The sequence below is a fragment of the Setaria italica genome, chromosome IX (genome assembly GCF_000263155.2).
Source record: "Setaria italica strain Yugu1 chromosome IX, Setaria_italica_v2.0, whole genome shotgun sequence".
Taxonomy (NCBI): Eukaryota; Viridiplantae; Streptophyta; class Magnoliopsida; order Poales; family Poaceae; genus Setaria; species Setaria italica.
The window spans coordinates 48,932,592-48,956,518 of record NC_028458.1 but is presented as its reverse complement, the minus strand read 5'-3'; the positions used below and the strand labels follow the sequence as shown (position 1 = coordinate 48,956,518).

At 47.0% G+C, this 23,927-nt stretch overlaps 3 protein-coding genes, 1 long non-coding RNA gene and 1 other non-coding gene across 5 annotated transcripts; 3 read left to right on the top strand and 2 right to left on the bottom strand.

Moving 5' to 3' along the window:
* Window positions 1–221: 221 nt before the first annotated feature.
* On the bottom strand, window positions 222–2,384 carry LOC101779612. The gene has a single exon (XM_004986985.2). The coding sequence runs from the start codon at window positions 2,063–2,065 to the stop codon at window positions 578–580; it is 1,488 nt and encodes a 495-aa protein (XP_004987042.1). The 5' UTR covers window positions 2,066–2,384; the 3' UTR covers window positions 222–577.
* Window positions 2,385–4,046: 1,662 nt separating this feature from the next.
* LOC101786977 (CASP-like protein 4B1) lies at window positions 4,047–6,816 on the top strand. The gene is made up of 3 exons (XM_004984831.4): window positions 4,047–4,526; window positions 4,625–4,760; window positions 6,195–6,816. The coding sequence occupies exons 1-3, from the start codon at window positions 4,222–4,224 to the stop codon at window positions 6,384–6,386; spliced, it is 633 nt and encodes a 210-aa protein (XP_004984888.1). The 5' UTR covers window positions 4,047–4,221; the 3' UTR covers window positions 6,387–6,816.
* Window positions 6,817–13,449: 6,633 nt separating this feature from the next.
* On the top strand, window positions 13,450–16,695 carry LOC101752841 (26S proteasome regulatory subunit 4 homolog). The gene is made up of 6 exons (XM_004984832.3): window positions 13,450–14,035; window positions 14,898–15,143; window positions 15,371–15,540; window positions 15,661–15,877; window positions 15,965–16,105; window positions 16,407–16,695. Exons 1-6 carry the CDS (start codon window positions 13,550–13,552, stop codon window positions 16,488–16,490), a joined length of 1,344 nt encoding a protein of 447 aa, XP_004984889.1. The 5' UTR covers window positions 13,450–13,549; the 3' UTR covers window positions 16,491–16,695.
* Window positions 16,696–16,806: 111 nt separating this feature from the next.
* TRNAL-AAG lies at window positions 16,807–16,884 on the bottom strand. The gene has a single exon. It is a non-coding gene; the product is annotated as a tRNA-Leu (tRNA).
* A 3,094-nt stretch (window positions 16,885–19,978) lies between these two features.
* On the top strand, window positions 19,979–21,442 carry LOC111255872. The gene is made up of 3 exons (XR_002676017.1): window positions 19,979–20,148; window positions 20,530–21,050; window positions 21,131–21,442. It is a non-coding gene; the product is annotated as an uncharacterized LOC111255872 (long non-coding RNA).
* Window positions 21,443–23,927: the final 2,485 nt, after the last annotated feature.

Below are 23,927 nucleotides of genomic sequence, written 5' to 3'. Positions count from 1 at the left end.
TTGTCAAGTAAGGCCTTGTTTAGTTGCCTAATTTTGGGGTGTCCAAATTACTGTAGCAATACTGTAGCGTTTCGTTTGTATTTGTGAATTATTGTCCAAATATTGACTAATTAGGCTCAAAAGATTCGTCTCGCAAAGTACAACAAAACTGTACAATTAGTTTTTGATTTCGTCTACATTCAGTACTCCATGCATGTACCGCAAATTTGATGTGATGGGGAATCTTCTTTTTACATAATGTCAAAGTTGGGATTTGGGGGTGAACTAAACAAGGCCTAATACTACTTCCTGAATAATGCTAAAAAAATGAACTGCGAACATCAGCCTGTAAAAACGATTCATTTGCTCATGGACAATAATGGCACTTACCAGCAAGCTTTGCTCGGAAGTCACTCTACAACTACAATAGATTGTTCTCCTCATGTAACTACAAGAAACAATCATTTAACTACAAAAAAAAAATCCAATCCACTGTTCTAAATCCAATTGGAGCACGGACCAAAATCCTCCATCTATGATTGAAACCTATCTGTAAGTTGACAGTTCAGATGTCTTCAGTTATGTACTAATCACCAGCTCACCACCATTGATGCACAAGCACGCCGCTGTTGCGGAGCGAGGTGAACAGCTGCAGGCACTCGCCGTACGTGTTCCGGTACTTGGGTGACCTCTCGCCGGGGCAGCATCTCTGCCACCGGTTGTAATGGCACTCGAGGAACAGCTCGTCGACGAGGCAGATCGCCCCGGTTTCGATCATCCTCGGGATGAGGTCGAACTCAGTGCCCTCTACGTCCATCTTCATCACCACGTAGTCCTGCTCCGACACCGTCCGCTTCAGCCACTCAGCGAGGTCGAACGCCGGGATGCGCCGCACCTCGCCGGACGACACCCCCTTCATCGCGCCCGCGCCGGGCCTGATGCGGCCCATGCCACGGCCGTTCGGCTTCCTGGCGTCGTCTTTGTAGCCCTTATTGCCGGGGCCATCGTTGATCTCGAACGTGAGCGTCTCGTTCCGGACCCAGGCGGCGTAGGGAAGCAAGGTGACGCCCTTCCTCCTGGCGTAATCGGCGTGGAACGCCGGGTCGGCCTCGACGGCGAACACCTCGAAGGTGTGGTTCTGCTTGGGGTACTGCTTCCGGAACCAGCTGCCGATGCTGGAGCCGTAGCTCCGGGCGCCCACGTCTACGTACACGTACCGGCGCTTGAAGCCGATGTCGGCGAGCGCCGGTAGGTACCTGATGTTCTTGATGTTCCTCTTCAGCGTGATCCATGGCTTCGCCGGCTCTTCTTGGATCAGCGGCTCGGCGAGGCCGATGATTTCGAGCTTGTGATCGCGACTCGTGCAGCTGCCCGCGGAATTGTTGCCGTTGGGGGAAGACCTGCTGGTGGTGGAGATGCCTGCATGCTTCCGGAAGACCAGTTCCCGGAGCGTGGAGCCATCCGCGCCGTTGATCACGCGGGAGCGGAGCAATCGGAGGGATGGGAGGAGAGCCTGGAGGGACCGGAGGCTGTAGGCGTCGCTGGCACCGGACGTCAGGACCACGAGGTGGCCGTGCCCGTCCGGCTTCACGATCCGCGCCGCCTCGCCAGCGAGGTCGGCCTGGCGTCTGGAGAAGTCGAGGGCTCGCCCGGCGAAGACGAAGTCGACGGAGGAGTCCGGGAACGGGAGACGGCGGTCGTCCCCCGCGACGGCGAGGGGCGGGGCCCGCTCCCCGGCGACCGCGACGGCGCCGACCACGCCCAGCTCCCGCAGCGCCATCGCCTCCTGGGCGCCGCCGAGGCAGACGGCGACGGAGGACGCGGCGAGCATGCCGTCCGCGAGGTGCCTGCGGAGGACGGCGGCGTGGCGGTCGACCGCCCGCCGCCACTCGCGGGTGCGCCACGCGTCGGGCGACCGGACGGCCGCATGCGCGTGGGTCCTCCTCCCGGCCACCGCGGCCCGGACGGCGGGGTCGGCCCCGCCGCCGACGACGGCGAGCTCTACGCTCAGGAGCCAGAGCCCGAGCGCAACGACGCCCAGGAGCAGGACGGCGCGCGTGAACGACACGCGCCCCGCCGGGTTCATGCCTCCCCCCGCGCGTCAGCCAATCGGAACTGAGTTCAGCGGCAGCGGTACTGATCGCGCGAGGAGGCGGCCGATTCAATGGAAACAGAAGCGGACGAGGAGGGCCCGGGCTTGGGAATTGGGATAACCGTGGACGGGAGGGGCCTAGGTGGAAAGCGCCATGCCCGGGATCGGGATGGATGGGACCCGAGCTTATTTGCGGGCTTCCATGGGAATCGGAGATTGAAGAAGCGTAACCGAAGAGAGTAGGAGAAGAGCGGTTAGCTCTTCGGTAGTGGCATGCAATAATTTCGAACCGTGCCACTACCTGTAAAGTTTGGACGCGAAAGGCGCATCGGTGCATGTCCAGTTGCATCGCTTTAACTTGTGCTTGTGTTTTGTATCGAGCCGATTCGTGGCAACTTTAAGCGTGATTAAACACCGATAATGTAGTGATATACACTACATTATCAGTCACCAAACAGTATTTTCCTCTTACAACAAATCAGCTGTTTCAGCTTTTCAGCCAGCTTATAAGTTGAAGCAAACAGGCTCTAGGAACTTAAAGTCGGTTATGCACGTGCCGGAGCCCGGAAGTGATTAATCCATTCCGTGCCGCGGCGATTTCTCTAGGCTACCGGTGACACTGCTGTCTACTGACACTCTGGAAGGACCACGACGGAAAGCGGAAACCGGCTGGTCTCGTAATATAAACCGCGTGACCGCTGGGCGTTGGGTCCGTCCACCACTCCGCGCCGGCCTCCCTGCCCACCAGGTCGCTGGCCGCGCGCCCGCACAGACCGAGGCGAGCGCCGCCGCGCGGCTGAGCACCTGGCACTGCGTGTAAACTGGACCGGGGCGGGGAGCTACGCATGCGGACCGTTTTGATTTACGGCTTTACGCGGCGTGCGTCGGTGAATTTCTTCCGTAATTGCAGAGCAACCGGCCCCTCTTTCATCGCCGACGGCTCCTGACCTCCTGCCGTCGACGGGCTATATTTGCCTCACAGCCCTTACGCTGATGCCCCACCGTTGGTCAAACATCAACGTTGCCAAGCTGCCCGCCTCCACGGCTCCACCTGGCTGGTCGGTGGTTCCGTCACGATCTCCCTCTGAATTCTGAAACTGTAGAAGAAAGGAGGACACACTTGTCGGATTGGACTCAGCGGCGGAGCAAACGACGGTGACGGTGACGGGTGACCGCACGCTAGAGTTTAGTAGAACGCGTGGAGAAACTGAATCGAAGGTCCACCGCCAAAGCGTTCACGAACCTTGACGTGATCTTTGAGAAAAAAGAAGAATCTTGACGTGACCGAGATTGGGCCGAAAACTAAACCAGTGACCCATGGGCCTACTGCAGCATTACAGCGGGCCGTAGCACAAAGCAAACTTGTCGAGATCGACAAAATGGAATCTGATGACGACGACTGATGGCGCATTTGGCACACGGAAACCCATGTAAGACCGCCACGTATTTCACCTGTTACTTTCAAATTCTTGTTCGAAGACACGCAGCTTTTCCTTTTGTATAAGAAAGCGCCCAGTTTACTCGCCTATTATTCCACAGAAAAGGTAAAACTACAATTGGAGAGGAAAAGAACTCAGCACGGTCCATTGACGGTATCCATCTGGCAGTCAAAATGGAAGGCCAATAAAACTAAAGCCATGGACAGAATCCAACATCACCTTTGCCATATACAACTCCAGACACTTCTGCCTGGGGACCCCACATGTCATTCAGGCTTCTGCTCCATGTATCGCCCTAGACGCCAGGCATACTGACACGTCATACCACAATACTCCGTGGGTAGACGCTCTACACAAATCAACTTTTACTTACCGACCAGTGGGACCGCGCGCACCCACCGATGGAGATTATCTGGTGCCGGTAATTATTTCGAGCATTTTTTTTCAGGAAAAAGAATTATTTTCGAGCCTCTGCTGATCAGTGGTCTCCTCGCGAAGTCGCGATAATAACCGCGCTTTGCTTCCGCCTCTGCAAATGCACAAGTGCCTTGCAAGTGCCTTCCCGGCATCACACACAAAGCACTTTATCCTTGTTTGTTTACTTTTAATCTCACCACCCTCGCTAATATTATTCCCTTCCCGTCTCTCCCCTCCCAGAGTCCCAGTTCGCTTACCATCCTCGAGGCTGCGCAGCCGGTATACCAGCAAGCGATGGCGATGGTCACGACCGATGCCGCCGCCGCAACCGCGGTCGTAGAGAAGCCGCCGGACGCCGACAAGCCGGACTACGCCCCCCACAACGGCACCTCCACCGCGGATGGCGGCGCGGCCTCCCGCGTCCGAGGCGGGGGCGTGGTGGATTCGGTGGTGGCGCGGTGGCGGCGGGAGGACATGCTCGACAAGAGCCCCCTCGCGCTGCACGCCGCCGCGGCCGTCTTCGCCTTCGTTGCGCTCGTGCTCGTCGCGTCCAACCAGCACGGCGACTGGATGCAGTTCGACCGCTACCAGGAGTACAAGTGCGCGACCCGACGCCTGCTTGCTGGGTTCGATTTCGGCGTGCTCTTCGATTCGGGTTTTATTTTGGGGGCTTATTGCGTCTTCTGCCTCGCCCTAGGTACCTGCTCGCGATCGCGGCGTTGGCATTCCTCTACTCGCTGGCGCAGGCGGCGCGGCACGCGTTCCGGATGCGCGGCGGCGTCGACCCCGTCTCCGCGCCGTCAGCGAGGCTTCTCGATTTCGTCGGTGATCAGGCGAGTGATTGCTTTCAACTGTTAGTCTGTAGATATGCAGCTTGCTTGTTTAGTAATAGTTGTTTTGCTCACCAACAAAGGTCTGATGTCTCGATTTTTCGATCTGGTCAAAATTCCTGCTCAGTGAAGGGAAAGGGGGAAGAATATGAATGAAGGGGTAAAGTCCGAGTACAACTTATAAAGTGTTAAGAGTAAAGGTTCCAGTATAGACATTCTACTTCCATGCTGAAGAGACGCATCAACTCAGTAGTACCTTAAAATTCTCTCCAGAAGTTGCTCTGCACATCTGAGCATTTAATATAACCATACTATGACTAACTTGCACAACTAAGAAGAGGCACATCACCTTTTAATGTTGGATTGCCCAGAATGGTCTTTAGAGCGCTGTGATGTTCCTTTTTCCAGGCACATATTCTACTAGATAACCTAAAACCCTTTTTTGGTTCTTTTTGGGAGAAACTAAAAAGAAACGATAGTGGGATAGATGTTCTCAATAATGGTCCAATAATTTGGGCAATATATATACTAGTATCAGTGAATGACAGGCTAACAGCAGCAATGATGGTAATGTGCTGCCCAGTATGGCATTGGTATGGGGACATTGGAGCGGTTGGACCAACTATTGGACTGTGCTCGAAGTTGGGAGTATGATTTGAATCTTCAGTTGGTTGGAGATACAGTACCACATGTCAAATGTTTATTCATGATGTCCAATGGATTATGCTTAAATGCATTGAAGCACTCTAGGTGTAGAACATGTCCACTTAGGCTGCCCTTGAGGATAACGATTGTCTTGGACCTGCACTTCTTTGCTAAGCATATTTGTTTTATCAGGTTCTGCAGATAATATGACTATTTACAGTTCCACTTGTCTTGCTTGTTCCATACCTTTAGACCTCAAATCTCATTTTAAAACTCTGGAATTTTTTAAAAAGTACCCCCCCCAAAATAATAATAATAATAATAATAAGGGTACTAAGAAGTAGATTTGGTGGAACTTGAATTTACTTTCTAGCGGATGCGCAAATTTTGTTAGTTAAAGAAAGTTAGAATAACAAGTTTAAATGCCCGCATGTAGCACATGAAATTGTTACTCACTCATGTGGTGTATTCTTAATCAGTTAAACTAACAACGGGTTTGTTCTTTTTTATCAAACACAAAGTCATGCTTATTCCTTCTTAGATTCTTCAGTCAGGATTCAGGAGCTTATCTATTTCATGTCATGATTCCATTTCCAGTGTGGCAAGATAACAAGAAAAGAGCTTTTACCGTTGTGCTTTTTTTCCCTTTCCTTTTGAGGGCTCCAACTTATCTTTGAAGACAGTTCTTTTTTATGGAAACTGTTAATCACCATAATCTTCTTTAAAAGCAACTGATTGCAATGTTGGATGGTATATGTTTTAGCTAACAGAGACCTGTGAATGCATTTGCAGGTAGTTGCATACTTGCTGATGTCTGCGCTATCGGCTGCCGTCCCGATCACGAACCGCATGAGATCTGCAGTGGTCAATACTTTCACAGATGCAACTGCTGCAGCTATCAGCATGGCCTTTTTTGCATTTGCAGCTCTTGCCTTGTCAGCCGTGGTTTCTGGATACAAGCTATCCAAACAAACGTATATTTGAATCATCATCGTTGTAGAAGAGCAAAACACATTATGTGGTCTATTCATTATGGATTGCTAATCCGAGGAAGAGAAACATGCTTCTGTAGTTCTCTTCAACTTGAAGGCCATGTGTTATGTGTCCGGAGGTGATTGTTGTTGCTTGCCGTAGCTTCCATGTGTGTACATAGAATTATACGCAGCATGCCGGAATACGATTGTTTTCCTTCCCAAAATATTGCTATCGTCTTTTAGCTTTTCTGAACATGTGCAGGAGTGGAGCTGTATGCTTATTTCAGGGCTCATAGTTTTCCTTGATACCTCTGAAGAGCATAATGTTTGTTACCCATATTGTATAGCATGTAGCTGCAACTTTGTGCTGCGTATCTTACTGTCCAAAATCTTCTGGCTAAATTGCTAATTGTCCGGTATCACATGGTGGTTTATATAAATTTCATCTAATATTAGTTGTATATGTTTTTTTTCCTGATTAGCTCCAACTTTTTATTTGAAACTGGCACTTGAGACTTTACCAAATGGCCACTACCCTGTTGGTCTTGAACTCTCTGAGAATGGCAGCCTGAATGTGGCCAGTTTTCATTGATTCAGTCAGCTGATCCTCTGTTTAGCTCATACAGAAATGGGGCATGCCGATTAGAAAAAAAGAAGAAGAAGAAGATTCGCAAAAAAGAAATGGGGGCATATGCCACAAGAATAATGACTGAACAAACCCCCTTCTAGTGCCTGCAAAGCTTTTTCGTTGCTGGTTGACTACCAGTCTTCAACCGCCGCATGGATACCTGAAAGACAGCAAACCCGTATTCGTACATAGAACACGCACTACACTGGATGCTTTGCTGATTGGCCCATGAACCTGAAGCCCCCTGCTAACTTTTTTCGAGCAAGCTCGGGCAGGTGCTCTGCCGTTTCATTATAGAAGGAAGCAGTAGATATGTACGAGATCCCCGTGGGACAATAGTTACAGATACCGACTTAGTTTAAACGGGAAAAAACTAATAAAAACACATAAGTAACAGGGAGGTTGGTCATCCTGCCTTCAGGACTGCGCTGTTGTCAGGTGGCGATAGTGACTAAATTGCATTCGACTTTGCCAGCTTGCAGTTGTAGGCGGCGATGTCGTCGTTGATTTGGTCGCAAAGCTGATTTACGTTGATGGACTTGTTGTCTAACATTCTTCTGCATCTTTCCTTCGGGGGCTTGTTGATTTGGCCCCCTTCTAACTTGTAAGCCATCATATATGCCGTCCAAATTGCTTGCGAGCACGTCCATCCTCGTCGCCTCCCCGCCGCAGTCGTGGCGCCCCCACGCCGATGGAGATGAGGAGCCGCAGGGTGCCAGCGGCCACCGTCGCCAGGCAAGTCGTTGCGGCTGCCGCCGCCGGCCCCCGACGGACGGTGCGGAAGTTTCTATTCTGGGCCCAAATGGGTGGCCTTTTATTGGGCCGGCGCTTCGGCCACGAGCCTGCTGCTGGCAACTGGCATTAGTTGTTGTTTCTTAAAAGAAAAAAACTGCCATTAGTGTTGCTCCGCCACTTCAACTGCGCGGACTACGCGCTCTGCTGGAGCTCCGCAACTGCGCCGACGGGTGCCGCAAGATCTTGCTCTTCGGCTACCTCCTTTTCAGGTCTTTCAGGCCCCGACCCCGTGAATCATCTTAACTGTACTTCCCTGCGAGTTGTTTGTTCCATTCCAATGGTTGTGCTCGAAAGGCAGTTATGAATCGATTAACTAATCCAATTCCAATATCTTGATTTCGAGCGAGCTAGAAACCCAACCGGGTTTCGAGAGAAATTCTTTTATTCTTATTTCACCTGCCAATCCTATAATTTTAGAGGTGACCAAAGGCACCACTAAAATAGATGATCTAAGTATCCGACCAAAGGGAGGAATTCCCATTAATATAAGACAAGACCATCCCTCTGGGATGCCACCCCGATTGATCGAGGTAAATCCCTCGATAAATCTACTACTAAACCCCATGGGTATGGGGCCCCCGCCTAAGCGCTACCCTGAGATCGGACTCGAAGGGTAGTAAGACATCCCTTAGGGATGCCACTGTAAGGACAAGAAACATAGCTTACCTGCTTATCGATCTGCAATAGGGTCCCGTTCGGATCTTGCGTGCTCCAGCCTCATGGATGCGAAACAGAATATTCAGATGAACATGCGTGCGTAGGTTAGAGCGTCTGAGTCAGGTTTTGGTTTTGGATAAAATCAAAGTAACAACCCACCGATTGATCTCAAGCTCATGCTATTTGCAATAATTCGACGGACGGATTCTCTTGTCAGTATGCTGCAATGTGCAATCTAGATAATAGATTGCATTGCTGTGATGGTAATGGTATGATCGGCTAATACATTCTCCTTTCAGTATGCTGCAATCTAGAGTATTGACTCTAGGATGTGTTTTCCTGTTAGCAATGATTTTATTCTTTTGCAAAAATAAAACACCAGGGATCAGACAAGTTAGTTATGGATGTTGTCTTATGGGTAATGTGCAACTGGAAACTGGATTTTGATGGCTTATTAGTTTTAATCTATGAGTACCAATGTGACATACGTCCGATAGTTGAATAGCAGTAACCTTGAAAACACAGTTTGACACGGCTAGAACTGTATTCTTCAGCGTACAGCGCCATCTTCATTCTCTGTTATCATCACATTTTAGTGCCAAACCTGAAAGATAGTTCAGTAGCCTTTCCTCAAATGATAGTAGTAGCACACTTTCTTTTGGTTACATATATGAATTCATCAACCCATGTTCTTTCATTGACCCATATGTATAGACCAACTAAGGGTGTGTTTGGTTGGGTTGTAAGCTGTAGAAAAACTATTGAGGGCTGTGAGCTGAGAAAGAAGCTATTGTGAGCTGTGAAAAAGTTGAAAGCCGTTTAGTGAAAGAACTATGAAACTGTAGGTTTGGTAAAAAATATCTGCAATGCCCTGAATGTCTGAGAGATTGTTGATATGCAAATTGATCATAAAATACTGTGTTGTTCACTGGTTCACATGTAAATAACTGATTCACAAAACACAAATAATTATTAAATCATTAACCAAATTTTAATGTTTGGATTTAAACATAGCATAGACAAATGTGTTAGTACTCCTACAAACAAGTCGAGATGCATGTAGAGAAGAAAGTTAAATAATCACAAAAGAAATTTACTAGATTTGTATATACACCAAGTCCATCCACCGTCACAAGCAGTACAATCTTATCCTCTTCTATCGCTATTATCCACTCATCCGGTCCTCTCTGCTTTCTCTTCATCGACTCTCCCTCTCATACAAATTGCAAAAAGAAAATGCAATAACTAAAAGCAAGCATACAGCAGCAGCGCCGGCTGGTGGCGATGCGGAGGGCAGCATCGTTGGCAGTGGCTGGCCAGGCGGTGATGAAGGGCCTTTGGCGCCCGAGCGGGGAGGCTCTGGGTGCGATGCGATCGGAGAGGTGGCCGACGAGCGAGGGGCTGGACGAGGAGGCCGGAGAGCGGGCCGCAGAGCCAGACGAGGCTGGCGAAGGCGTGCAGGATGCCGAGCTCCTGCACGTAGGGAGTGAGCAGCGACAGCTGCAGCGCCTACCCGAACTGCACCCCGCACGCCACGGACGCCGCGCGCAGCAGCTTCCGGAGGGGCACCTTGCGCGCCCGACTTGTTCGTGCTGTCGCAGGTTTTAAACGATTTCAAAGTTCATTGGTCAGTCGAAGCTGTTGGTGCAGTTTTTTAAACTGTGTTGCTGTAACCTTGGGTGGCACCCACATTCTAAGCCGGATTCAGTTTCTATTGTGCATTTGTGCTACTATCAACCAATGATTACTTGGAATGTAAAATTGGTTGGAAAATATCATTCCTTGATTTTTTTAATTATTGAGTATGTAAAATTAATCTGAAGCCTCGTTACTAGCATGTTCTTGTACACATGTTATGATCACACTGATGTCTAGCCTCAGAAAGTGTGGATTCTTGAGTATGTAATTTACCGGGTGCTTATAATTTTTGGGGGATTTTTCCTGTTTATTTTCTTATTTACTTGGGTCTTTTTTTACACTAGTGTGACCAGGTTCTTTATTTGTCTAACCCTGCTAGGGGTTGGATGAGTACTTTGTAAGCTTCGCAACGAACACACCACTACTCATGTGCGTTCTTAATGGGTTGCGTAACACCTTGAAAGAGTAGCTAGTGCAAGCATGGTCTAATGTTACGCAGCTCCATATAACACTATCAAATTTATGCAGTAAACAAATTGTGGTGGGAAACGGCTTCTTAATGGGTTGAAACCTCAGTTAGGGCAATAGTTTGTTATAATATAAGTAGTCGGAGGAGGATTGGATTGGTGGGGTTTGATTTCTGCGGGAGCAAGGTTATAGTGGGGTGGGTTGCCTTTTCTTTGCATGCAAAATAGATAGGTGTGGTTATGGTTTGGATGTCAGCCCAATTAGCAGGGCTAGATGCACACCTCGCGCCGTGCCTGCAGCCATGGCACCTCTGCGGTGGGCCAAGAGCTCGGCGGGGAGTTCAGCCGTGGCGACAAGCCCTTCATGGTGGACCTCGCCCTTGGGAACTCCGCCCTCTTAACGGACAAGCACGCACCTGGAGCAGAGGACACCTGCACGGTGGGGGAAGCGCGCTCACGGGAGAGCGAGACCATGACCACCGTGCCTCCGCCAACAAGCAGGCCACCATGGAGCCAAGAGGCAGCCATTCCACTTCCTCGGAAGGTCATAGGGTTAGTCAAGTCATTGAATTTTTTTTCAGTGCAACATGTTTTTCTTCTTCCCGTCTCTGTAATGTGTGATGGATCTATAATAGTTGTGCTCAGCAGCTTAGCTTTCTTGTGAAGTGGCTAGTGTTCATTAGATTTGTATGCAATACATATTGTAGGTTCTGTGGCACCTGAAACAGAGGATCCCTGACCAATATTCATAAGCTTCATTTGAGTGCATTCTTTGAACTTTTAAATGGGCTATGAATTATAAATAAGTTGTGATCTTCGGTTTTTTAAAATTGTAACTTCTTTCTTCTTGGCGTGAAATGCATCGCGAATATGACAAACATTAATGGTATAGGTTGAGTGAACTAGAAAGATGCATAAATGCAAAGTGGCTATTTTTAGAGACTGTATCCTTCTTTAGCTATGCAATTGGCTTATGCTTTTAAGCCAAATTAATGTTATCTACTTCATCTAGTTAAGATGCATTTTTGACTTATTGTTGTGCCTTTGACGAGTATCACTCTTTCAACTTTTAAACGAGCTATGAATTCTGAATAAGTTGGTATCCCTAATTTTTAAAAATGTAACTTTTATCTTCTTACTGTGATGTAGGTTACACGAATTACTTTCTAAATCTTCTAAACATGTGATAGTTAGACTTATCGAATTGTGATCTTCTTTAGTTGTGTGATTGGCTTATTTTTTGAAACCAAATTAACTTTCACCTACTAAGATGGTCATTTTTTATGTAGCATAACCAAGAATGGAATGCTTCTGGCATTATCGGTTTCCTTGGATCACAACCAATTGAATGTTGAACAACTTTTTTCTTCTACTCTCCAATTTTCAGTGCCGCGTCACATTCAGCTTGGAGCACCACGTGAAGGATCACCTGGGTGCTGGTGGGGCAGACACTTCTAGGTGCTTGAATTGCCCCACCGAACTGGCTCAACGTATAATGACTTGTTGTCGAGTGCTTTTGTGCACTGCCCCCTTGTCAACCCTTGCGGGTATGAGATAGTAGAGGAATGCGTGCTCGCTATTATGCTGGCATGCTCCTCGTACTCTCTGTGTGTTTTGGCTACTAATCAAAAGTTAGTTTCGGTTATATATGCTATTCTGAGCTAGTGTGTGATATGGAGTGCTACTTCATTAGTTGCTGTTGTTTTGTGTGAACAATCATTTAGTTTGGCACGATGTATGCTCTGCTGATGGTATTTTGGTGTTGTAGTATATGGTGTTGTGATCTTTTGTTGAAAAATTGACGTCTCAAACTTGACACCGACTTCCTATTCTTCTATGATTGTGCCGATTGATTTGGTGCGCAACTAGTTTTGGGCAAAAACATGTCCAAAGGAACTTTAACTCATTTTGTGCAAATTTACCTAGAGCCTGTTTGTGAAAATTGTAACGAACCTGCACACCCTAACGACGACCAACCTCTATCGGCCGTCGCTACAGCCGCACCAGCGTGAGCCACCGAGCACCCATACCTGCACAAGCACCAACACACCAAGAAGTGTACTAGGCATGGCAACCAGTGACCAGATCCTGCTTCTACCAGGCAGCCAAGGAGGATTAGTGCGACGGCCACGCAACACGATGGCGGCGACCGAAGGGCCGCCCGCTGCCCCTACCCTGAAGATGACCAGAAGAGGTGCGACGTCAATCAGAGGCGTGCATCCCAAGGCGGCGGTTGACAGCCGCAAGAGAGAGAACAGCCCCCACCCGGAGCACGCAGATCCAAACTAGGGAGATTGGATCCGGTGTGTGGTGGCCGGAGACGACCCTCACCAGCGACGAGTAGGCGACCTTGATGACTTGAAGCTGATGAAGAAGGGGAGAATAGGGAGGAAGAGGAGCGCGGCCACCGGAGCTAGGTTTTGGTTAGGTGGTGACGGGCACGGGCGGTACCTCCCCCCTCCCCCAAGTCACTCAGGGGAGATGATGCGGGGTCATTTCGTTTTTGGTAGGATCATTATGTTGAAACGTAGATATATTACACCAATCTATTTTCGTGAAGGTGGCGGTCACAAGAACTAGGTTTTAGCTAGGTGGTGGCAGGCGCGAGCGATTGCTTGCCAAGTCACCTAGGGGAGGTGACGTGGGATCGTTTCGTTTTCGGATGATTCTCTAGATATATTACACACATCTATTTTTAAAAATTGAAACAATTTCGGGATGCAATAATCCCGCACATCCGATAGTTGCTTGTACCATCTGTACCAGATTCGGAATTACTCCTCCCTGGGCGAAAACGTGTTCGAGAGGAAAATATGGAGAAAAACGAAAACACGCTAGATAGGAAAACACATGACCACCGATATATTACCCTGGCGTGAGAACTCGAGTAGAAAGGAAAACTGGTTTTCCTCCTTTTCCCCTTCCCCTCCATCACCCCGCCTCTCACCAAGCCACACCGGGCCAAACCCTAACTCACGGCCGCCGGAGATGGGGCAAGGCACTCCCGGCGGGATGGGGAAGCAGGGCGGCCTCCCGGGCGACCGCAAGCCCGGCGACGGCGGGAAGAAGGACAAGAAGTACGAGCCTCCCGCCGCCCCTTCCCGTGTCGGCAGGAGGCAGAAGCGGCAGAAGGGCTCCGAGGCGGCGGCGCGGCTCCCCGCCGTGGCCCCGCTCTCCAAGTGCCGCCTCCGCCTGCTCAAGCTCGAGCGCGTCAAAGACTACCTCCTCATGGAGGAGGAGTTCGTCGCCAGCCAGGAGCGCCTGCGCCCCAGCGAGGACAAGACGGAGGAGGACCGATCCAAGGTCGACGACCTCCGCGGCACCCCCATGAGCGTCGGATCGCTCGAGGAGATCATAGACGAGAGCCACGCCATCGTCTCCTCGTCCGTGGGGCCCGAGTACTACGTCGGGGTAATGTCCTTCGTCGACAAGGACCAGCTCGAGCCTGGATGCGCCATACTGATGCACAACAAGGTACAAATATGAAATCCTTGCATTGATCTGATGGATTGCGGTGCGGGATTGGAATTGAGGCAGTAGTTTCGGCGCAGGAAGCTTTTTGCACGTTTCAATTAGTGATTCGGTCTGGTATTGGGGACTCAGGTTGAAATTTTAATGGAAAGATTATAATTTCCTTTGTGGCTAGCGATAAACAAGTGATAATTAGTTGTCTGGGCTGGTTAACCTTGTTGCTATGCTGTGAGAATATTGGGTTTGTTATGCTTCTGTATGGTGTAATGTGGACAAACCTTGAAATTTGGACAAAAGCATTTCTGGCTTATTAGCTTGTTTCATAGGTGCACAACTGTGACTTCAGAGAATTCCCAGTAATTCTATATGTTTTTAAATAGTTGCTAGTTCATCTAGGCATATGAACTATGAAGGTGACCAATCCCTGGGCTGGAGGATAATCGACCACTTCTTTCTATCTATGGTTATGGCTATATATTACATATTTGTCGAATATGTTGGTTGCTTTCTACAGATCACTTGCAAAATTTGTGGTCTGAATTACCATTAATTGAGTTGATACGTGCTAAGGAGGAATTCTTTTCGCGCAATGTACATGATATGACAATTTTTGGGGTTACAAGTATTTGGAATTTAGTATTGCAATTTGGAGGATTAATGGCACAAACAATATATGGCTCTTCACTTATGTACGCTTAAGTGTCTATGCATTTTAGTGCCTCATAGATACTTGCCTTGATATATAGAGCAATTGTTTTTGACTTTTTTCTTGATTGCTTTAGCAGACACATTTGTGGCTCTTCATTCTTTAAGTGACATTCTCAAAGTTTCTGTACTAACTAGCTTGTCCAAATGTTTCTCTCAGGTTCTGTCTGTGGTTGGTATTTTGCAAGATGAAGTTGATCCTATGGTTTCTGTCATGAAAGTTGAAAAGGCGCCTTTGGAGTCTTATGCTGACATTGGTGGCTTAGATGCTCAAATTCAAGAAATCAAAGAAGCAGTTGAACTTCCCTTAACACATCCTGAGCTATATGAGGACATTGGAATCAGGCCTCCCAAGGGAGTAATACTTTATGGAGAACCTGGAACAGGGAAAACTCTACTTGCTAAGGTTTGCGCTCTTTTCCTTTAGGACACTTCAAATCTTAACTTTGATGCCTTCTTCTGCCATGAGTTCTTCACCCATCAGTAAAGAAGCAAACCCACTGAGCGTCTGTTGTCCTTTTTTTTTTACCTCCCTAGCATAGGATATTTCCAAGTTTCAGTATGAGATTGCTGCACCCCTTCCTACAAATGGAATCACTTTGTGGATGCTTAAAAAAAGTTTATATGCTACAGGCCGTTGCCAATTCTACATCAGCAACATTCTTGCGCGTTGTTGGGAGTGAGTTGATCCAAAAGTACCTTGGTGATGGTCCCAAGCTTGTAAGAGAATTGTTCAGGGTGGCTGATGACCTTTCTCCTTCAATTGTCTTTATTGATGAGATTGATGCAGTTGGCACAAAGAGGTGGGTTGTACCACATATGATAGTTTACCACAGGGGTTATTTTCTTTGCTAATGGAAAAATCATTGGTGAAGGTTCTCAGGAATGAATTGATCTGAGTTGTGTTTGTGGCCTTGTTGTAGGTATGATGCTCATTCAGGAGGAGAGCGCGAGATTCAGAGAACTATGTTGGAGTTGTTAAATCAGCTGGATGGTTTTGATTCAAGAGGAGATGTTAAAGTTATTCTAGCAACGAATCGCATCGAAAGTCTTGACCCTGCCTTGCTTCGACCAGGTCGAATTGACAGGAAGATTGAATTCCCTTTACCAGATGTTAAGACCAGGCGCCGCATCTTCCAGGTGCTACTGTGTGACGGAAGCATCTGAGTCCTATTCGTTTGGTAGAAGGCATGCTTTGTTCTTACCGAGGTTTGTTTTGTTGAGCAGATCCACACATCGAAGATGACCTTGGCTGATGACGTAAACCTAGAAGAGTTTATCATGTCAAAAGATGAGTTTTCAGGTGCCGACATCAAAGCAATTTGTACTGAAGCTGGCTTGCTTGCTTTGAGAGAGCGTCGTATGAAGGTAAGACAACATTCTAGACCAAATAGAGCCTTTATTTTGTTTTTCTCTTGAGCTGATTATTAGTTGTATCCCTGGAAAGGCATATATACCTGGCTTACTTTGTTGATACCTGTAGCCGGCACTTTGTTAATACGTACACCATTTATTTCACCAGAGATTTTTGTACCTGTAGCCGTCATTTTGTTGATATGTACACTATTTATTTCACCAGATTTGCCTTCCTCTAATAGTCTGGAATAGTAATAAAGGCACAAAACTAAAAGTATCCTCATGATCTGCTATCTGTTTTCCGTTGCATTAGGTGACGCATGTGGACTTCAAGAAGGCCAAAGAAAAGGTCATGTTCAAGAAGAAAGAAGGTGTGCCGGAGGGCCTCTACATGTGAGACTATCGGTAGCACTAGAACTGCCTTTGGGATGTGGTTTAGTAGTATCTTAGTGTGGAGAACTGGTATTTGTAATCTGATTAAATGGTCTAAGAATGTTTGCCTACATTCTCTTTTGCTGGATTACGCAACTCGAATTGTAATCATATTATCCCTACTTGAGATATGAAATTGCACGGATAAATCAAGATGGCAGTTGAATGCTTGGGCCTGGGTGTCTCGTGCAGTTCTTGGACACGTATTCTCAACTTGTTAAGAACTATTACCTTCCATATAAATGCTTGATTTGCAGCAAACGAAAAAGAATAAAAATCAATGTTGAGAGTGGGATTTGAACCCACGCCCTTTCGGACCAGAACCTTAATCTGGCGCCTTAGAACTCGGCCATCTCAACTTTATTGATATTTAATTCTAATTTTATTATTTAGAACAACTCCTTCCTCCCGTATCCAGCTCTACAACACACGCGGGAGTTGCCTAGCTAGATTACAAGTAGCGTGGGCACGCTCTAGTTCCCCAACAAAATAGATTCTAAAAAAAAAAATCTGACTTTAAGAAAAGAAGAGGGAAAAAATTGGAAGCGCATGCGCTTGGGCAAATAAAGCTAATTTCTTTTCAGGCCGCGCTTGACAGGCTTTCCCACTTCTGATTTGGGCCTAATGTGTCGATTTAGGGCCTGTTCGCTTCAGCTTATTCAGCCGGCTTATCAGCCACCAAACAGTATTTTTCTCTCACAATAAATCAGCCGTTTCGGCTTTTCAGCCGGCTTATAAGCTGAAGCGAACAGGCCCTTAAGCGGCGTTTGGTTCCCGTGACGGAACCATACATGCACAGTTCTGTCCTGGATGGCCACCTGGGAGCCGCCCGTCCCACCGTTTGGGTGTTGGCCTCGAACGATCTCGTCCACGACCGAACTGTCTAGAGATTGGATATTCCCTTTATGGCTCGTTTGGTTGGAGGGAGTTGATGAGAGGGAATGGAAGTTTTGGGGCTTTATTTAATTTGTAGGATAGGGAATTAAACTAGGATGGGGATAGGGAGTTGATGGGAGGAATTCCCACGGATCTCTTCCCTGGGGAAGTCTGGTAATTCATATGGATGTGTTGGCGCTAAAGATTGGCCGATTGAATCTCTAGCGTCGGACACACGATCCGGGAGAATCTGCTTAACTCCTGTTCGGGTGATCACCCTGGTGCGGTTCGCGCGGCGTGCCAGCCAATCTGACCTGTTGATTGGCAAGGAAAGAAACGTGTCAGATCCCAGAGGTTGCGATCAGCTAAAGTTCCGATCTCGAGAAAGCTTATCAGCGAATCGGCCGATTTGCTGTAATAAAGAAATCGGCTATAATACAGCCGATTACCAAGTAACGTTGGTGAAGAATACTGCTAGAGTAAACTAAACAACGCTACAGTAGCAACACTAGGAACAGATCTAATCGGCTATGCAAAAAGGCAGTAGATTAAGCAACAAGATATAAGTAAGCCGAAAGCTCTAATTTCAAGTTGGATAACTGGTGATAAAACTAGAACAACAAGTAAAACCTAATATTCTAGTAAATATCGATAACTTGATGAATAAATCTAAACGAAATGACAGTGATGCGCCCGAAGTTAAAGCTTAGATATTACTCGATAAACAGAACTTACAGAATCGGCCGGAGGTCAAGTTGATGCAGCCCCGCCAATCCGTACGAACTCGTGAAAAGAAGAAAAGTACTGACAAAGTCGTCAACTTGAAAGTAAAATACGAAGAAATAGTAGATTGTTGTATTGATTTGATGATGATTACAGATCTCTAAAGATGACTATTTATAGCCTGTTACAACAATCTCTTAACCGACTAGGACTCTATCTCTAAGTTTAAACGAAAACGAATATTTACAAGTATAACTCATATCGGAGTTGGTCGTCGCGCACCTATGGGCCGATCGCTTTTATCTTCATAATCCACTTTAAACCCATATTGGCCCAACTGCTTCAGCCTCTCAATCGGCCAACCTCTACCAACTCCATCCGCCGAAATACTGCAGCACCAATCGGCCGATCTCCAACTGTAGCACCAATCGGCCGATTCCCAATCGTGACCTCCTTGCCTCGCCGCATCAGTTAATTCTCTCCCTTCTTGACGCCGATTCCATACGTGTCAAAATCTGGCGTCAACAGGATGCGACAGGAAGTTTGGTGCGCAATGGCTGGAATACCCCTGACTTAATCGAGTTTGGCGGCAAATCTGCTGCCACGAGATTGCTTTAGCGTGCCAAAATTTCCTCCCGGCGGCAACTGCATCGCTAATTTGCGCGCGAAAGCTCCGCAAAAGTAGGTTACAATTTCTGTAAATAAGCTTCACGCGGTTGAGGCAGCATAAAGCGACACATCTGCTTTTCTGATCTCTGGCTCCTTTTCTCCTCTCGCCTGTTTCCTCCATCCCTAAATAACTGTGGTTTTTCTTCCCGAGAAACAACTTTAACTAAATATATATATATACATAAATATTAATATTTATGATACAAAATTAATATCATTAGATAGATATTTGAATCTAATTTTTTAATAAATTAATTTGAAGATACAAATAGTGCACGTATTTTCTACCAATCCAGTTAAACTTGTGGCACGGAAACCAAAAGCTATAGTTATTTAAGGATGGAGGAGTATCTCTTTGTATTCTCAGATTTTGACAGCAAGGGGTTGCCTTTTTCTTTGCAGATCCTTGCGGTTAAGTGGAGACAAAAAGCTGCAGGTACAGATCTCTTATTATCTTTTCATTTCTCTTTTCCCTTGATAGGCCACCCGTTCTAGATCGGTTGCTCCATTAGATCAAGTCCATGTGCCTAATCTAAGAATGTCTTGTTACATTTTGCTAGTGCGTGCATCAATATTTTAAATTTGCATACTTTTTCTTACATCTGTGCTATTGGCCAATGTTTCATTCCCTCTCTGATGCTCACGATTGAATTCTAAGATTAGAGTACAAAGTCATCATCAAATCAATATTATATCTTGATTGATTTATTTTTATAGTGTCTTTAGGATTAATCAAGTAGTACTGTCCAGGTCTACACATCTTTATTTTACCAATTGTAGATGTGTTCATAAATATGCTTTGGGTTCTTTTATTTTATAGTACACATACACGGAATGAAGGGTGATTTCATCACTATCAAAATTCATCACAGGGGTTCCTTTTCAAAAGAAGGAGCACTTTTTTATGAAGGAGGCGAAGTGTCAATTTTTAGAAGAATTGACAGTGAGAGAACATCTTTTTTTTTTTGACATAGTAGACTTGGCAAAAAAAGTAGCCTTCCAAATAGAGATGAAATTTTTCATACGATCCCTGATTTTGACATTGAAAATGATATTGATCATATTCAATGATCAATCTGTTGAAAAAATGTTGGTATATGCAAAGAAAAATAACTTCATTGAACTATACATCAAGCCTCATAAGGCACAAGCTGCTCCTGCGAATCCTAGTGGTGGTCAAGCAGCTAGTCGACATAACTCTGCACAGGAAAAAACCTCGAACGACGCCGTCCAGGACGGAGCGTCTCGCTCGCATCCACTCGCCTCCCACCCCTTCCCCTCTTTCCGACTCGGCCTTCCCTCCTGTCGCAGCCACCGGAGCCTGGTCGTTCTCCCTCGGCGGCGCATTCACGCAGGTAAAGATTCCTCCTCGTCGCCCGTCAATCTGGACATCTGGTTGCTCGTCGCCCCTCATTCTGGGTCCGGGTCTGGTTCTTGATTTGGTTGGCTCAAAGACCAAGAATGCATTTGCGCCGTTCAAATCTGAAGTTATACTAGGGGATTCGCGAACGAATGTGTTGATTCGTTGCATTACAGGTTCCAGGTGCTTCTATTGATTTCTTATGTATTTGATTAGTATATAGATGCGATTATGTCCTGGAGATTATTTTATAGCAAACTGATATGCTTTCCTCCAATAGAACCATCACGTGATAGCATGTGTGTTGCTTGATGAGCTTATATTCTGATTTTTAAATGAAATCTTATATAATGTTTGCATTCCCTGGGTAATGTAGATGGATGACAGGGAGCTTAGACGGAAAAAAATTGTACTCATCAGTGCTGCTACATATCTAGCTGCCTGTATGGTGCTTTTGTTTATTCGGTCTAGACTGAGAAAAGAAAGGCAACGTGTTACATATGCTCCAATGGAGGAAAGGGATAAGAAAAGGATTGACTACCTGAACACAAGAATTTACAAGGATGGTACGACCTGCACCAAAATGATAAGGCTTAAGAGAGATCCTTTCTTTGAGTTGTGTCGAGTTTTAAGAGAACGCTCTTTGCTCCAAGACACTATATATGTATTATATATGTATGCATCGAGGAACAAGTTGTCATGTTCTTGAATACAGGTGGACACAACCTAAGAAATAAGCTAGTTGGGACTAATTTCATTAGGTCAGGTGAAACCGTTAGCAGATATTTCAACCTAGTCCTACGTGCCATAGGGAGCTAAGAAATGAGCTTATTCGGCCACCTTCTTCGGTCCCCAGCCAAAATTGCAGGCAATCCAAGATGGGATCCGTACTTTAAGGTATGGCAATTCAATTTGTTTTTGGATGTATGTGGTCGAAATTTCCAGGTTACTAATTCATTAATATAATTACCATATAGGATTGTATTGGAGCTATTGATAGGACACATATATGAGTATCTGTTAGTAAATCTATGGAGGCAGCCTTTCGTGGTAGGAAGTCGTTTGCAACACAAAATGTGATGGCAGATGTAGATTTCGATTTGAAATTCACATATGTGCTAGCTTAGTGGGAAGGGACTGCACATGATGTTGTGGTATTATCAGATGCATTAAAGAGAGTGAATGGTCAACGAGTACCGGAAGGTAATAAAACTATTTTTGTTGTTAATACCCTCACTAATAATCTATTGAAACAATTTAATCACTCTGTGGTTTCATCTTAGGAAAATTCTACCTAGTTGATGCCGGATATGGAGCGAAGCCTGGGTTCATGCCTCTGTTCCGTGGTGTTCAGTACCACTTAAATGAGTGGGGTAGCAATCCTGTGCAAAATGAAAAGGAATTGTTTGATCTTAGACATTCTTCCCTACGTGTCGGGGGAAAATATTAACGACTCTTCGAAGCCCATGGAAACAGCAAAGACGCGAAGGCCCAGGCCCGCCTAAGGGAATAACGACTGCCGTCGGCCCAACACGGGTGACGAGAATCACGCTCTGCCTCGCCCGACTCGGTATCCTGGGGTCAAGCATCCCCGACCCCCGTGAGACCAAGCTCCGCCTCGCCCGACCGCAGGTCCAGGGTCGGGAGCATCCGACCCCCCGCCGCAGGCCTCCGCTTCGCCCGACCCCAAGCATAGGAGGTCGGGCTGACCCGAGCCCACCAGACAAGTATCCGCCTCGGGCGCGGATCTCGTGGGTCCCCCTGTCGATTCCACCATAAATGTGCCGCAAAGCTGTCAGAAGGAAGGATCTCCGCGCCCCCACGCAACCCGTCGCAAGTACCCATGCGCGGCCGCACAGTACTTGCTACAGTAGCTGCGACCCTCTCCGATTGTCCACAGGGTACTCATGGTCTGCACCGCCCAGGGCAGGAGGAAGTCTCGCCCGCTCTCGTGCCCCGCGCGCCCGGCGGCAGAGATGCGACGTCCGCTCTCCGCAGGCCGTCAGCAGGACGGCAAGATCCGCCGCCTCCCCCAACGGACACGGCGGTCACGACGAAACGCCATCATCACGTCCGACGGCTACAGTCGCCGAGGAAGCCATCGACAGGATGCAGTGGCCGCCACCCTCTTCCGGCAAACGCGCCGATGGAAGCCGAAGGCCGGCGAGGACGCCGGCGACCTGGGAACTTGCTCCCCCCCTCGCGTTGTATTTTTTTACCTAGCCATGTTTATCTCTTTACCGCTTCCCACACTCGGTCTCACCTGTAACTCCGGTGGCCTCCTTGCGCTATAAAGGAGGAATCGGGGGCCTGAGACAGGGGAGGCTGAACGCACAACTCGAGACACCATAAGGCTTCCAGGCCAACAGAACACACTCACACCCACTTAGAGCATCAGTGCACACCCAAGAGACCTGGGATCAGCTTCCTCTCTCGCACTCCTGTAACCCCTACTACAGAACCCCGCGTGGGCAACACGAGCAGCTCCCGATACTGGACGTAGGGCGTTCCCTTGCCCGAACCAGTCTAAACCCCGTGTCTCCCACACCACCATCCGAAGCCTTACGCGCATAAAAGAAATTTACTAGTCTAAGTCTTGACCCGCTAATCTTGACAACGACACTACGTGTTACAGCTGAGCGTCCTTTGGATCATTGAAGAGAAGGTTCAAAATTCTTAATGATGCAACTCCATTCTTCCCTTTTCCAACTCAAGTTGATATTGTCCTAGCTCGCTGCATCCTTCCCAATTGGCCAATTGGGTTCTTTCTCAAGGGACCGATCATTTCATCCTACCAGAAGAACAATTGGACACCAAATCCACGGAGGACAGCACGTGAACAAGCAAATGACCATATGTTAATGGTAGAAAAGAGACAAATGATTGCTGAGAGAATGTGGGCAGATCGTCAAAACCACTACGGCGACTAATATGTTGTGCTTTCTATGTAATAGTGAACTGAACGTTTTGCTGCTTGGTTTGTGAATGTGATGTACTACTAGTGTTGTGATCAAATCTTACCTTGCTTGGTTTGCTGCCTTGGAGAGCTTTCTTCGTCAATAAAAAAGCTGGCTGAACCTGACCTTGCTGTATGCAAAGCTGAAGAGCATCCCAGGTTTCGATGAGGCAAATCTTGATCACTACTATGCTTATATGTGTGATAATCCTCCACTTGCACGAGCATTTTATGCATTGCCTAACCTTTCTAGCAAAATGATATGGGTGGCTAGGTACATCAAGAATCACCTGTCTGAACTCTAGTGATGTGGTATTTTGGTGATGGCTAGGCATAGCAGAATGACATGATCGAACTTGGGTGTGGTTTTTTTGGTCTGATCACTATGGATGGACAAAACCTATGTGTGCTACTATGGGGCAGTAGTCTGACAGTGTGGCTTTTGTCTCTATGCAACAATACTCTTTTGTTGTATGTTATATATGTGTGCTAGCCATTGTATAGTCCATCCGTATGTATGCTACTATCAACTGTATGTAGTAGGGAACTCTTATCATAATATATTTCAATGGTGACTTTTCTTTCTTAATTTATTCGCTTATCGTGTGTTGTCGCATTCATGTGTACCAAATTCCTGTGATAAAAATAACTGGTGAATATCTATGGTAGACATTCAAAATTGCTGGAGGAACCATCCATCCAACCAAACATGTACCAGCTCATACAATTCCATTCAGCTAACCAAACAAAAATTATACATAATCCTATACAGCCAACCAAATAGATTGTACCGTACCATTCGGAATTATTCAGGCCTT